This window comes from Phocoena sinus, chromosome 7, assembly GCF_008692025.1.
Source record: "Phocoena sinus isolate mPhoSin1 chromosome 7, mPhoSin1.pri, whole genome shotgun sequence".
Classification (NCBI taxonomy): Eukaryota; Metazoa; Chordata; class Mammalia; order Artiodactyla; family Phocoenidae; genus Phocoena; species Phocoena sinus.
The window spans coordinates 66,885,057-66,900,040 of NC_045769.1; the positions used below are offsets into that span (position 1 = coordinate 66,885,057).

The 14,984-nt window shown below is 33.4% G+C and overlaps 1 protein-coding gene across 7 annotated transcripts in view; it reads left to right on the forward strand.

The window, feature by feature from the left end:
* Positions 1 to 14,984, forward strand: part of LOC116756548 (sodium channel protein type 1 subunit alpha) — a 164,164-nt gene that overhangs the window by 56,344 nt on the left and 92,836 nt on the right. For 5 of the 7 annotated variants that reach the window (XM_032637092.1, XM_032637091.1, XM_032637093.1 and 2 more), the window contains exon 2: positions 12,366 to 12,678. In XM_032637092.1, coding sequence (XP_032492983.1) covers positions 12,415 to 12,678 — 264 coding nt within the window. In that variant the 5' untranslated portion in view covers positions 12,366 to 12,414. Of the gene's footprint in view, positions 1 to 12,365; positions 12,679 to 14,984 lie in introns of those variants that run through there. The other 2 variants (XM_032637097.1, XM_032637098.1) reach the window with 1 other exon arrangement.

The window sequence follows — 14,984 nt, forward strand, 5'->3', positions numbered from 1 at the left end:
CTGTTTGAGACATGTCAGTCTCAGGGCAGAGGGAAAAGAATAAGAATCTGGGTTGACCACAACATTGCTGTGAAAACTTCTGTTTGATTGAAGGCTATGTTTTTGTCTCATGTTCCTTTGGCCAAAGCAAGTCACATGATCAAATGGACAATGGGGCAAAGAAGTACATTCCAGGAGCCCCACCTACTGGAAGGGCCTGCAGGCAACATGGCAGCTGATGGAGATGTATAATCCCCTTACCGTAATTAAATACCATCATGGTGCCCAAATCACCCCTTCAAGTTCACAAAATCTGCTACTCTGTGCCATGTTTAGTACAGGAGTTTTTGGTAAGACTAAGAGCCTCCCTGCCAAGGATCTAGCCTCCCAGCTGTCCCCTCAGATTGTATCACCTTCCTGGGGCGCTGCCATCCCCTTCCCTGTCTAGAGACTCTCACAACTCACCTGTACAACTCTCTCCCCTGTCTCCTCTGCTCTGGAACTTCTAACCTCTTGTCTACAATGCATTTAAGATTTTACCACGAGACTTTAAGATTCTACCAAGAGCATGGACTTTAAGCAGCTCCTATTTACTGCTCTACTAAAGTTCCTGAGGTAATAAAGACCTCACAGTTCAATTTGCTTGAAATGATAGAGAAAGAAAAATGTATAAACAGAACACACAAACTTATATTTCACTAAACTATGCCATCACATAATGAGTTTTCTAATGGCTAAGTCTCTCAGCCCAAGTCTAGGACACATACATTTCAGCACTTCATACTATTAAAGCATCTTGTTACTCAGGAATGCACTAAGTGCAAGATATGTCTTATACTAGGTAGTGGTTTCTGAAGTTAGGAAACAAATTAATGGTATAAAGGCATAGTCCAGAAATAGCAATTGTTTATAAGACTAGACCCAAGAAATTATTTTGCCAAATAAAATTTTCCACTGGGCAAAGAAAGATAGGATTAAAGACAGGATGGTGTCTATTAGAGCTAAATTTGAGTAGGTGAGTTCTCTGTGGGGCAAGAGTATAAGCCTGTGGGCTACAGGAGTATATGCATGGTCAAGCACATTACGGGAACTGACACGAATGAGTCTATGTATTTTTTTAAATTTATCAAATACTGCTTCAAACATATTGCCAAACTGGTATTACATTCAGTTAACTCCAACTGATGTGATATGAGGTCTCGTTTTTTGTATTTCTAAACATTTAATTAAATGTTTAGAATTAAACATTAATTAAACAATGTTTAATTCAACTTTAATTCAAGGCAAAAGATGCCCAATAATTGCACAATTTTATTAATAAAAAGTGATGGTTATATATTTCTTGATTCCAAACATGCCTAGAATGCAGTGTTTTTTGCATACAGCACGTGTTAATTGCACTCTTTGTGTTAACTTTACATTAGCATCTGAAGTAAATATAGAAATATAGAAAATATTAAACACAGGAAGAAATGATGCTGTCAGTTTGAACAAAGTTTATTGATATTGAATCAACAAAGGCACTAGGGAATTTACTGAATTTTGTAGCTTGTAGTTCATTTTATTAGGATGCTCTGAAAAGTACTCTTGAAATGAATGAATGTACATGTAGACGTATGTTAGGTATGTGACCTTGTTTTAAATGTAATCTGCATATAGCATGAAAATTTAGGGGTGCTTAATAAAGTTTTGAAAGAATGTAAATGTTTTAAACATGTAGATGAAATATGTTGTGTAGTTAATCCCAGTTGTAATACTAAAAATGGGTCTTATTAAAAACCACATGAAATAAAGACTTTAATTATAAACATACCAAACCCAATTATTTCTAGAAAATAAATTCATAAAACAATATTTCCTAGGCTTGTGAAATTCTATGTAAAAGCAGTTTCTTTCTTGGGTGTTAAGAAATAATGATGTGAGATCACAACCGTAAGAATAACATTTTGCCTAGTTATTTTTATTATTATTGGCAGTAACATTCTCTTGTAAAGTGAGTGGCAGAAACACCACAAAATCAGCTGAAACACTTCCTCACGAACTGCCACGTCCAGATGAATTATGTCGCCAGAATAGTAATGGGACGCTGTGTGGAGCTGGCAGTCATTTTGACAAGCGTCTGTTTGGTTTCTCCTCAGTTCGAGAATCAAACCATTTGAAAGACAGAATTGCAAATATATGAATTTTCCCCACTTCATATTATATAGTATAAGGTGGTCAAGACACATCAACTATGCACGTAATGTTAGATACTTATGTTATAATTTTGGTTAGAAAACCTTTGATTGGGGCTGATGAATTATACAAAGTGATCTGCTCAGTGGTAAATAGAAATAGGTTTAGCAAAACATAAAAATGTTACAGAAGTAAAATATAAATTGACTGTGGAAAGATAATTCATCAAGTTTCAAACCTGCATAATACAATTTCTAAATTTAAATATTATGATCGCCTTTTTTTGGTGTCTTGTGTTTTTCACATTTTTAAAGACAGTTTCCATTTCTGCCAAAATACTTCATTTACTAGATTTGTTTTGGGTTTTTCCAAGAAATGTAATTCATTGAATGAATACTAATTTAACATGGCTACTTGTATTATATTTGCATACATTTTACTTAATTTTAAAATCATGTATATACTTGAAAATTATCTCATAACTATTAGAAATGGGCAGGCACTGGTTTGGGAATCAGGAAATAAACTTCTGAATCCAGTTCATTAATAACCTTGTGACCTGGACAAATCATATATTTATTTTGATAGTAAGAAGCACGCAAAATCTAAACAAAGAAATGTCAATTTTGCTTTGATGCAGTTTGTTTTCTATTAAATGAGAGGGATGGATTAGATGATTTCTAACTTTTCTTTCAACGTTTGCTATTTCTTGATTTTATGATTTACTTATCTTTGATGGTCTTAAAGTAACTTACTTAACCTTTCAGAAAAGTTCAGGGGTTGAGGCAAACTAATTCTCCTCTGCCTGAAAACCTGTCCTGTAAACTCGAGGGACCTCTTCCACATCAACATTAAAACATGATTATATGAAGGATTACATATAGTATGTACACTTGTCTGTCAGGAAAAACTTAAAAGCAGCAACCTGAGAAAACATCAGACTGTATGTTTAGTTTACTCATCAATTAGCCAATTGATTTTTTTCCCCTGTAAATCTCTTCCAGGGTCAGATAAGGCATAAAATAATAGTAATTATTCTAAGAGATCATAATGGCAGCAGTAGAAATTTGGAGGAAAAGGTGAGAAAATTGTCTTACCACGTTGGGGCGAGGGGGCACAGCGAGTGGAGAGGCGAATTATTTTTAGTCTTTAAAAACAACATGGAATTTAAGGCTGTTGTTGAACCAAAAAAATTCCATGAGAAGTTACCTCATTTATATTATTCCTCACCTAAATCCACAATAGCATCAGAATGAAAAGCTGTGGAAGTTGGGAATCTTTTAAGGGGGACATTAAATAACATCTCTTTTTCTCACCCAGATTCTGAACCAAAGAGAAAAATTAGCAGAGGACTAAGAAAGATAAGTAATAAAGTATCACCTTATAGCTTCATAGAAGTTTGTTTGGAGGGCAGACCTGTGTAGTCACGGACAGAGGTGCTCCCCAAAAGAAGTAGCATAGTAATTAACTTATAAAAGGCCAAATTTCCTCAAGTACAAAGCATTGATAAGGTTGCCTTCATGTTTAAGACTTTTATGTGAAATGCCACACTGAAAATGAAATGCTTGATTTAAGTTATTGTAGATATTTCTCTTTGGGTAGAAAAATTCAGATGCCCAAAGATGTCTGAACTGTGAGATGTCATGAGTTAAGTTTATTTCAGTTGAAGCTCCTCTATCTGTACTATGCAGCTAACCAAAACCATATTGGTCACAAGTCCAAGCTACCTCAGGAAAATATGTTGGCTGTGATAAATGCTTACTCAAGTCCAATATGCAATGCATGTGTTATCTTCTAAGGGGAAGAGAGATATGAAGCATCAAGAAGCAAAACCTCATCCAGTAATAAAACTTATTATAATAATATATGTAATGAATTAAGAAAATCTTAGTATAGAATATTATCATCATTAACTCTCTAATCTTACAAAGGCCTCCAAGAATGTGTAATATTTCACTAAAATGTCATTCTAATGCTTTTGATTTAGCTCCCCCTTTTTATATCAGTTTGGAGTCATCAGGATGTATCATTTCTTTCATTTATATTTGTACATTCTAATAAATCTTCCCCTTATTCTTCTTTCACCCACATTAGTTAATATCATTTATGCTATTGCTATTACTTGACTATTTCTTTCCACTCACAAATTCTACTTTGCTTTTTTACAACCTTTTTTGTTTCACAGCCTCTGGCTTGCATTTATTTTCTTTTGGATTTTTCTTATCTTCTTTAGGATTTCTTATCTAATTGGCTTCTACTTTTGTTTTGCTTATCTTCCTAAAGAATTCTTCTTCTTCCATTTTTCTATTGCCTGCTACACTACTTATTCCCAACTTTTAAAAAAATTCTTTCAGATTTGCTATCTGTTATAATACACTTCCTGTTTTTTTTGTTCCCAGCTGTGTTTACTTAGTTATTTCTCTCTCTTTTTTAGTTCTCTTTTTCATTTTGTCTAAATGCATATTCATATTGAAAATATTTATGTCTCTTCAAAGTCTTTTCTCACCAAGAAAGTTATATTGTTTTGTCTCTTTTGAAAGGAGAAAGGGCTCCTCTGTCAACCCAAAGATGTATTTAAATGCTGGTTCTCATGTAAAGAGAAAGGTGTAAGCTAAAACTACAACCACAGATTTTGTGAGTTCCCACGCCCATATCTCATGAGGTATAATTTCATAAATTAGGGCCATTTGAAGTATTCAGTTATAAATGTTTACACTGAAGAGTGAAGTTCCCTTTCAAGGGTAAATGAAAAACTCATGATTTATTTCTCTATTTTTTAGTAAAGTATGTACAGATTCCAAATATGATTTAGAACTTTTTCTATAATGTTACTGATAAAATATTAATATTTAATTATATTTGGCAGTTTTTAGATATTCCACAAGTAAACTTATGGGATAGATTATAATTTTTTAAATGTCTTTTATTCTTGTAATTAATGTAATATAAAATTTTTAAGACAGTATTTGAATATAAGGTCTACTTAGAGTTGAAGAAACAATTTCATTAACCGCAGCATGATGTCATTATAATATGGGTTAAATTGCTCATATATAAATGTAATTCCAGTGTCTAAACTAATTTGTCATTTTATGTAATGCATTTGAAGTGATCATATTTGTCAGTGTAAAATGCTTTTCTTCTATCTTCCTGGTTGTTTACTTCTCCACTTAGTGCTAACAGCCAGTAATCAGGGAGATTTTCCTGGAGGGCTTTTCTCAAATGGACTATTTCTGGAGAAGAGGAAGGCTTTTAGTCACTGTTTTGTTCTGTCCACACACTTCATGGACAATGATCTCTAACGTGACATTCCCTCTGAAAGGCAGTGGTTGTCCAAAATGGTCATATATATTTAAAACACACCTATAGACAAAACCTAAACATATACACATTAAGGAAAGTGTTAAAGCAGTGAAATGGATGAAACCAAATGTATGGGCAAAGACATACCACATGATGTCAGACAAAGATGTCTTCAGAGGGAAAGAAATTAAAGTGAGATGAGGACTATTTAAGGTAATAAAGGCTTCAATCCACTGCAAAGATTGGATTATAAGCAATGTCTACACATCAAATAATATAGCATTAAAATTCATAGAACAAAAATTACAGGAACTACAAGCAGAATAGAAAGACATGAAAAATAGACTTTAATTCACCTTTCACAATTCATAATAGATCAACTAGAACAAAAACATATGCATATAGAAAGTCTAAATAAGTAAGAATAAAGGTAAACTTAATTGAGATATGTTGAACTCTATAGCTTTAAAACAAAGAATAAGCTTGTTTTCTGTGTTCTTGGTGAAGTCACTTAAAAAATAAACTTTACTACAACAAAAAGGAAATCTCATCTATTCCAACAGACAGAAATGATACAAGCTACATTATTGGATAATAATGCAATTAAACTAAACACAAATAAACAAATTACTGAAAAAAATCTATCATTTGGAAATTTTAAGCACTTTTATCTTACACAGATCTTGTCACAGTAAAGAGAAACTTGAAACTGAAGTTCATTTTAAGAAATTTCTGGTTATTTTTGTGTGTTTATTTTCCCATATAAATTTTCAAAGAAATTTGTATAATTCTAAAATTTTCTTGTTATTTTTGTGGGGGTTGCATTTACCTTATTAATTTAGGGAATTTTTGTATCTTTATTATATAGTATTCCTATCCAAGAATAGGATATGCTTTCCTATTCATTTATATTTCTTTCTAGGTTTATTCAAAGTTTTTAAGAAATTCTTACACCGTACTTAGGAAATTTTCATCAATTGTATTTTCCTCCTTTTAAATAGACTATTTTTTAGGTCCCCAGCAGAACTGAGCAGGAAGTAGAGTTCCTATATATGCCCAGCTCCCACACAAGCACTGTTCACTAGCAACATCCCACACCAGAGTGGTACAATTGTTACAATTGATGAGCCTACATTGACACATCATTATCACCCAAAGTCTAGTTTACATTAGGCTTCACTCTTGGTGTTGAAAATTCTATGAGTTTGGACAAATGTATAATGACATTTACCTACCATTATAATATCATACAGAACAGTTTCACTACCCTAAAAATCCTCTGTGCTCTACCTATTCAACTTTCCTTTCCCTCTAACCCCTGGCAACCACTGAGATTTTTACTGTCTTCATAGTTTTGCCTTTTCCAAATTGCTATATAGTTGGAATCATACAGTATGTAACCTTTTCAGACTGGCTTCTTCCACTTAGTAATATATGCATTTAAGTTTCTTCCATGTTATTTCATGGCTTGATGCTCATTTCTTTTCAGTGCTAAATGATATTCCATCGTCTAGATGTACCACAGTTTATTTATTCGTTCACCTACTGGTTGTGGACATCTTGGTGTGTCCATATTTTGGCAATTATGAATAGAGCTGCTATAAGCAGCCATGTGTAGGTATTTGTATAGACATGAGATTTTAGTTCATTTGGGTAAACACCAAGGAAGACAACTGCTGGATCATATGCAAAGAGTAAGTTTTCTTTTGTAATAAATTGACAAAATTTCTTCCAAACTGTACAATTTGACATTCCAAATAGCAATGACTGAGAGTTCCTGTTGTTCCACATCCTTGCCAGCATTTTGTGTTGTCAGTGTTCTGGATTTTGGCCATTCTAATAGGTAGGTAGTTGTATCTCATCATTGTTTTAATTTGCACTTCTCTGATGATACATGATATGGAGCATCTTTTCATATGCTTATTTGCCATCTGTATTTCTTCTTTGGTGAGGTGTTGGTTAAGGTCTTTGACCTATTTTTTAATTAAGTTGCTTGTTTTCTTATTGTTGAGTTTTAAGAGTTCTTTGTATATTGTGGATAACAGTCCTTTATCAGCTTTTGTCTTTTGCAGATATTTTCTCCCAGTCTGTGGCTTGTCTTCTCATTTTCTTGATATTGTCTTTCATAGAGAAGAAGTTTTTAATTCTAATGAAGTACAGCTTGTCAATTATTTCTTTCATAGATCATGCTTTTTGTGTTTATTTAAAAAGTCATTACCTTGCCCAAGATTATCTACTTTTTCTTCTATGTTATCTTCTAGGCATTGTATAGTTTTGCATTTTACATTTAGGTCTGTGATCCATTTTAGGCTAATTTTTGTGAAAGGTATATGGTCTGTGTCTAGATTCATTTTTTTTTTGTATGTGGATGTCCAGTTGTTCCAGCATCATTTGTTGGAAATAATTATCTTTGCTCCATTGTATTGCCTTTGCTCCTTTATCAAAGATCAGTTGACTGTATTCATGTTGGTCTGTTTCTGGGCTTTCTGTTCTGTTCTGTTGATCTATTTGTCTATTCTTACCAATACAACACTTTCTTGATTGCTGTATCTTCTTGAAGTCACATACTGTCAATTATCCAACATTTTTGTTCTCCTTCACTATTTTATTGTCTGTTTTGGGTCTTTTGCTTCTCCATATAAATTTGCGAAACAGTTTGTCAGTATCCACAAAATAATTTGATTGCGATTTCATTGATCTGTAGATCAATGGACAAATAGAGATCAATTTGGGAAGAATTGACATCTTTATAATATTGAATCTTTCAACTTATGAACAGGAATATCTCCATTTATTTAGTTAGTACTTTGATTTCTTTGACCAGTTTTGTAATTTTGCTCATCTAGACCTTGAACGTAATCTGTTAAATTTATACCTAAGTATTTCTTTGAGGGGAGTGCTAATCTGAATGGTTTTGTGTTTTTAATTTCTAATTCCACGTGTTCATTGCTGGTATATAGGAAAGCGATTGACTTTTGTATATTAACCTTCTATCCTGCAACTTTGCTATAATTGCTTATTAGTTCTAGGAGTTCTTTTGTTAATTCTTTTGGATTTTTCTATATAGACAATTGTGTGATAATCAAACAAAGACATTTTTATTTCTCTCTTCTCAATCTGTATACCTTTTACTTCCTTTTATTGGCTTATTGCATTAACTAGGACTTCCAGTATGATGTTGAAAAGTGGTGAGAGGGGACATCCTTGCCTTGTTTCTAATCTGAGTGGGAAAGCTTCTAGTTTCTTCCATTGTATTTTTAAACTTGTGTTCTTCCTATAAAGAAAATCTATTGAGTTTTTTATGTTACCTTTGAACTCAGACACCTCAATTCTTTCACCACTTTTAGGAATTTTTCATATGTTTCTATTGAGTTTTCTAGGCATACAATCATATAATATGCAAATAACTGTATTTTACTTCCTTCATCCTTATTAAATAGTATAATTGTTTCTCACATCTAATTGGATTGGTTTATATACTGTTGATTTTTTTCTTAACTTTAATGAAAATATATCTAGGGCTTGTAAAGTTTGTTGTTGACTTTGGGGGTTTTATATATATATATATATATATATATAAATAGTGCATTAGTGGAGAAGTTAGCTTATTCAGTAATTAATGTTGGGACAACTAGAAAAAATGGATCTCTACCTCACTCCAGATAGAAAACAAATTCCAAATAGATCAAAGATTTAAATTTATAAAACTAAGCCATAAAAATGACAAAAATTCAAGAAGAAAAGATGGTATATGATATGTCCTTCCACACTTCCAGAGGGACGTGGATGCTTTCCTGAGCATGACACAAAATCTAGAAACCAAAGAAGAATTAGAGTTTGATCATCACATAACATTAAACATTTTTTAATTAAAATGTTTTTAATCTGTAGCATAAAACACCATAAAGTCAAAATACATACAGTGTATGTTTTTTAAAAGCCCCCATATGCCGAAATTAAATGGTTCATGTTGTACTTAAAAGGTGCTATAGATTAAAAAGGAAAAGAAAATGAAAACATGGACTGTTATTTAACTAGGCAGTCACAGAAAAGAAAATATAGCTCTTAAACATATGCTCAAATAAGTTCAACTTTTCTCATTTTAAGACAAATGCAAATTAAAACAATTATATGACCCCATTTTTGCCTCGGTCAGGTTGAACGTATTGAAAGTATGATAACACATTATGTGGTGAGGATGGAGATGAGCAGGCACCGTGTTACATCGTTGTCAGGAGAATCAATTGGTTCAGCCTTCAGAGAGTTATTTTGTGATAATATCAAAATTAAAGATTCACTTTTTGCACAAATTCCAACTTTAGAAATTGATACCATAAACATTCACATATATATGAAAGTATGTGTTTAAAATATATTAATTGCAGCTTTATTTATGATAACAAAAGACTGAAAACAACCTGAATACCCATAACTAGGTAATTGATTCAAAAATTATAGTATGTACAAAAAAAAAGAAAACCATGCAGCTGATAAAAAGAATTGAATCTATAAAAACTGATAAGGAATGAACTCTAATATATATTTTAAGTGAAAAATGCAGGGTGCAGAAAAGTTTGTATAGCAAGATATTCTATGTATGTGTTTTTAAACAGAAAATGTGTGAGTATACATACACCCATGTGATTGGCACATACCTATTACATATCTGGAAAAATATATGTAGACAGATAACTGTGGTTACCGCTGGACCAGGAATTGATTGTTGGAGAACAACATGGAAAGGAAAATTTACACTGTTTTTTTAAAATGTTTTGAATTTATATCATTTACACATGTTTTTTATCAAAAAACTAATTAGTTAAAAATAAAACCATACATACATTGATGTTATAAAACTTCCCTTAGAAAATGCACTATGCTTGTTATCCCTAAACTTTTACTTCCAAATAAATAAATGCCAGTATTTTTCTGATGCCTTATGGGAGCAGTAAAATTTTAAGGCAAAATATTCTTTTTCCATTGATTTAAATTTACTGATTTAATTTTTCTATTCTTCCAGGCCCTAAGCTGAATTGCAGGTAGATTGTAATAACCTCTGAAAGTTTCGTTAGTTCACTTAATGGATGGAGAGTACAAATTTAGACTTCCATCCCTCCTTGTTTCTGGTCACCCCCTAAAAAATATGGTCATAAACCTCACAGCAATGGGAATCTCCTTCAGTGAAATTTGAGATCCCTATAAGACCTCTCAAAAGATAGCTGTGGCAGCAGTTTTATTATTGCAGTTCATATACACCAAAGCTGCAATTAACTGTATCATAGCTTGCTGACTTTATTATTATTATTATTATTATTAATTGGCTGCTTTGGGTCTTCATTGCTACGCAGCTTTCTCTAGTTGTGGTGAGTGGGGACTACTCTTCGTTGCAGTGCACGGGCTTCTCATTGCAGTGGCTTCTCACTGCAGTGGCTTCTCTTGTTGCAGAGCACGGCCTCTAGGTGCACAGGCTCAGTAATTGTGGCATGCAGGCTTAGTTGCTCCACAGCACGTGGGATCTTCCCAGACCTGGCATACGAACCCGTGTCCCCTGCATTGGCAGGCGGGTTCTTAACCACTGTGCCACCAGGGAAGTCCCAGCCTCCTGACTTTAATGAGTTAATGCAGTGTCCAAATAAAACATGTGGCCAAATGATAGCTTAGGCTCTGAGAAGTTTTGGCTCAGTAATATCTGTGAAATTTGAGCTGATATTAAATATGCCTTAAAACAATACATTTGGGATTTGGCCTCGGGCATCAGATCAAGTCTGACTGCTACACAGAGTCGAGTGTTTTGCCTCAGGTCCTCATATGTTTCTCACTATAGGACTATAGAATCAGCAAGAATATCATTATTGCTTTAGTGAAGGAAAACACCTCAGTTCCTATTTAATTTATGGAACCATCTTCTTTCCGATTATTTTATTTTCCTGAAATTAGAGAATCCTGCTATCTCCTGCACATACAGCTATCTTCTCCCACCTGCAGCCCAATCTAGTAATTTCTTCCCAGCCTCACCTTTCTCTCATTCTTAGTCATCTAAATGGCATCTGTCTAACCTTGGACCATCTCTTTCTGTACGTGTTTAAGTAAGCCAACCCTAGCATGGCTGATGATGTGACAGGTCACAGTTCCAATTGTCTGTATCTCAGAATAGATGAAGGCTCAATCAGGACAGCAGTGGCTATTTGACTGGTCATTAAGTCTGGCTGCAGCAAACTGTTCTGACCAGCTTGGCCAGGAGCCATTTGTGCAGATTAGAGGGTTGGATTTTATATCCTCTCAGAAACAACTCCCTTTCCACTTCAGCCTGTTGATGAGCTAACCATGGTCTCTATGGGGCTACATCCTCATCTTCTGGGTGGCTCACAGAGTGAACAGCCCGTTTGGGACAGGGTGGTATTTAGCTAATGTACTTTAATTAAGGCTATACTTGAACTACTTTCTTAAGTTATGGCACAGTTCCTGTCTCGGCAAAGCACAAGAATTAATAAACATGGGACATTTAACAAACCCGAGATAGAAAACTTGTTTGTTAAGCCAAACTCATAGAGGCAGAAAGTAGAATGGTGTTTGCCAGAAGCTGGGGAAGGGGGAAATGGAGAGTTGCTATTTACTGGGCATAAAGTTTCAGTTATGTAAGATGAATAAATTCTAGAGAGCTGCTGTACGACTTCGTGACTATAGTTGACAATACTGTCTTGCATACTTAAAAATTTGTTAAAAGGGTAATGTTAAAGATCTCAAGTTAAATGTTCTTACTACAGAAAAAGAATTTATATTTAGTAATTCCATTTGGATTTAATTGGAAACGAACATTTCAATCCTCTAGCTCTTATTTCATGACCGGAGTTTGTAGATATTAAGATCTCTTAATCTCCTTAAAATATCTGTATTCTTTTTTTTTTTAGGACTTTCATATGCAGAGTAAATGGTGATTAAAATGTGCAGGATGACAAAATGGAGCAAACAGTGCTTGTACCACCAGGACCTGACAGCTTCAGCTTCTTCACCAGAGAATCTCTTGCAGCTATTGAAAGACGCATTGCAGAAGAAAAGGCTAAGAATCCCAAACCAGACAAGAAAGATGATGACGAACGTGGCCCAAAGCCAAATAGTGACTTGGAAGCTGGAAAGAACCTTCCTTTTATTTATGGAGACATCCCTCCAGGGATGGTGTCAGAGCCGCTGGAGGACCTGGACCCGTACTATATCAATAAAAAAGTGAGTGTGTTTTATCAGGCATATTTTGCTGCTAATTGCCTTACAGTATACCTTGGACTGTTATAGCACCAACACAAGCTAAGTTAGCACAAAGTCTAAGTATCCTTCTGTTTAGGAAATAAAACACATTTGCACATGTTTTATGCATATACATGACAAATAAATTGATTATATCATAACAGATGGAGCTGTCCCAAATGCACAATAGATACCTAAAAATAAATGTAAGTTGTAGGCAGCTAAGTTAACAAATTAAAAACATCTCCCCAAAGATTGTATTTACTATTTATGGGTTTTCTGTACTTGAAAATCTTGAAATTATCACAAATTATAAAGACCTCAAAAATATTGGTATTCATTTCTCATGGAACAAAATTTGATGCCACAAGGGTTTTCAGTTTCTATATTATATATAAATATTATGTTATATATAATATATCAGTTAACTTCCTGAAGAAACTTTTTTTCATTGGGAAAAAACATTCCTATACAAACTATAGTTTAAAAAATTATTTTATCTTTTGGTGGAAATATATTGATATTGGTAAGGATGACCAAAAATATAGTATTCTGAAGAACATATAAATGATATTTGAATATCCATGCTTGAAATGAAAATAGTAAGCACCCAGCCTTTCATTATGACCATGATTTCACCAAACCAAGAAGAAAAGTGTAGAAAAAGATAAAATCAAAAAAGATTATTGTATTGATTTTAGATTAAATTTATGACTAGTTAATTTGCAATATTTTATTATCCTTTTCACATGGAATAATATATTTGTGAACTCTTGGTGGAAAGGTACAGCACAAATACTGTAATTAAGCAAATGAGATCTTTTAGTTAAACATGGGCCTTAAAAATACCCCCAAAACGTTTAGGGATGCTTTTGGTTGCTGGCACAGTTATCATGTTAGTTTTTATCAAGTGCATAAGTTTGGAATTTTATATTTGGATTTGAGACAGTTTTGTAAATACATTCTCATTGACTACTACAACTTTCAGAGGTAAAAACCTCATAATGTTCAGATTTTTAAAAACACTTTTCAGGATATAGCCAGCTTAAGTGTAACACACTTTTCCTTTTTAAAAACTGATTTGACCATTTTACTGTGAAGGAAGAGATTAATAATTTTCCGTAGATTCATTATCATTTATTTAACTTTGCTTTTTAACATTGTATTATTAAATCTTAGTAGGTAAGCCATGATCTGTTTCATAACTTCCATTTAAATTATGAGAAAAATTGAATTTTGTCATTAAATCACTCCTTTGGAAATTAATTTAATATGATATCTGAAAAGCTAAAACCCAAATTAAGCAGACTACATATGAGGGGTTTATTTGTATAAAAAAAGTAAAAATGTGGATAATCCAACTATTCATACATATTAACTTATTTAAATTTACTCTATTATTGAAATAATGACTCTGATGTGTTCTAGCCAGAAATTCATTAACACTAAAGTATGTTACTTTATTTATAGCCATTGGACATAGCCAATCTATTCAGAGCTGCTATTACAGTGGGTTAGTGGGCTCCATGCTCAGCAGGCATTTTGCTACTCCCAGACATCCAGCTCCCACCTCTCCAGTAGTAACCACCATCTAAAAATTATTAAAGCTACCCAGAGTCTACCACTTCATCAAACAGGGCTGAAATCTAGCATCCCATCTCCTGTGCTGTGTCCTTATCTATAAAACAATAAATGCATACATTGAGAAAGACCAAACTAATGCGTGTTGACAAGGGCAGCTATTCTTCAAGTAGAAACGAGATCATCCAATTAATCTTTTCCTTTAAATTAAAGAGTTTTTAGACTGATAAAAGTTGTCATCTTGAGGGAATGTCCCCAAACAAAGCCATCCACAATTGATTTATAATGAATGAGATATAACAAAGGATATAAAGGCAGATGGAAAGCAAAATGATGCAAACCCATCCAAATAGTTAAAAGAAAGGTCTTAAAACTGAGGGTAAAAGACCAATCCTGAAGGAATGACTATTCAGTCAGATTCTTGTGGTAAAGTAACCCTTATAAACTTTGTTAGGTTCACATTCAAACTTGCCTTTAGCATCTTCTGTCCTTATCTTCAAATGTACATTGTGTGAGGAAGGAAAAATATTTTGGTATTTTGGAACAAATCACAGAGTGCAAGTAGCACAACCTGGTAAGAGAAATATTGTTATCAGGAAGGAGGTTTCCCCAAGGTGAGGCACATCCATTGCTTTCACATTGAGCTGACATCCAGCAAGTCTCCAAATGTAAGTCATTCAACAGAAATACAAGTGAAGCTTTTTGCA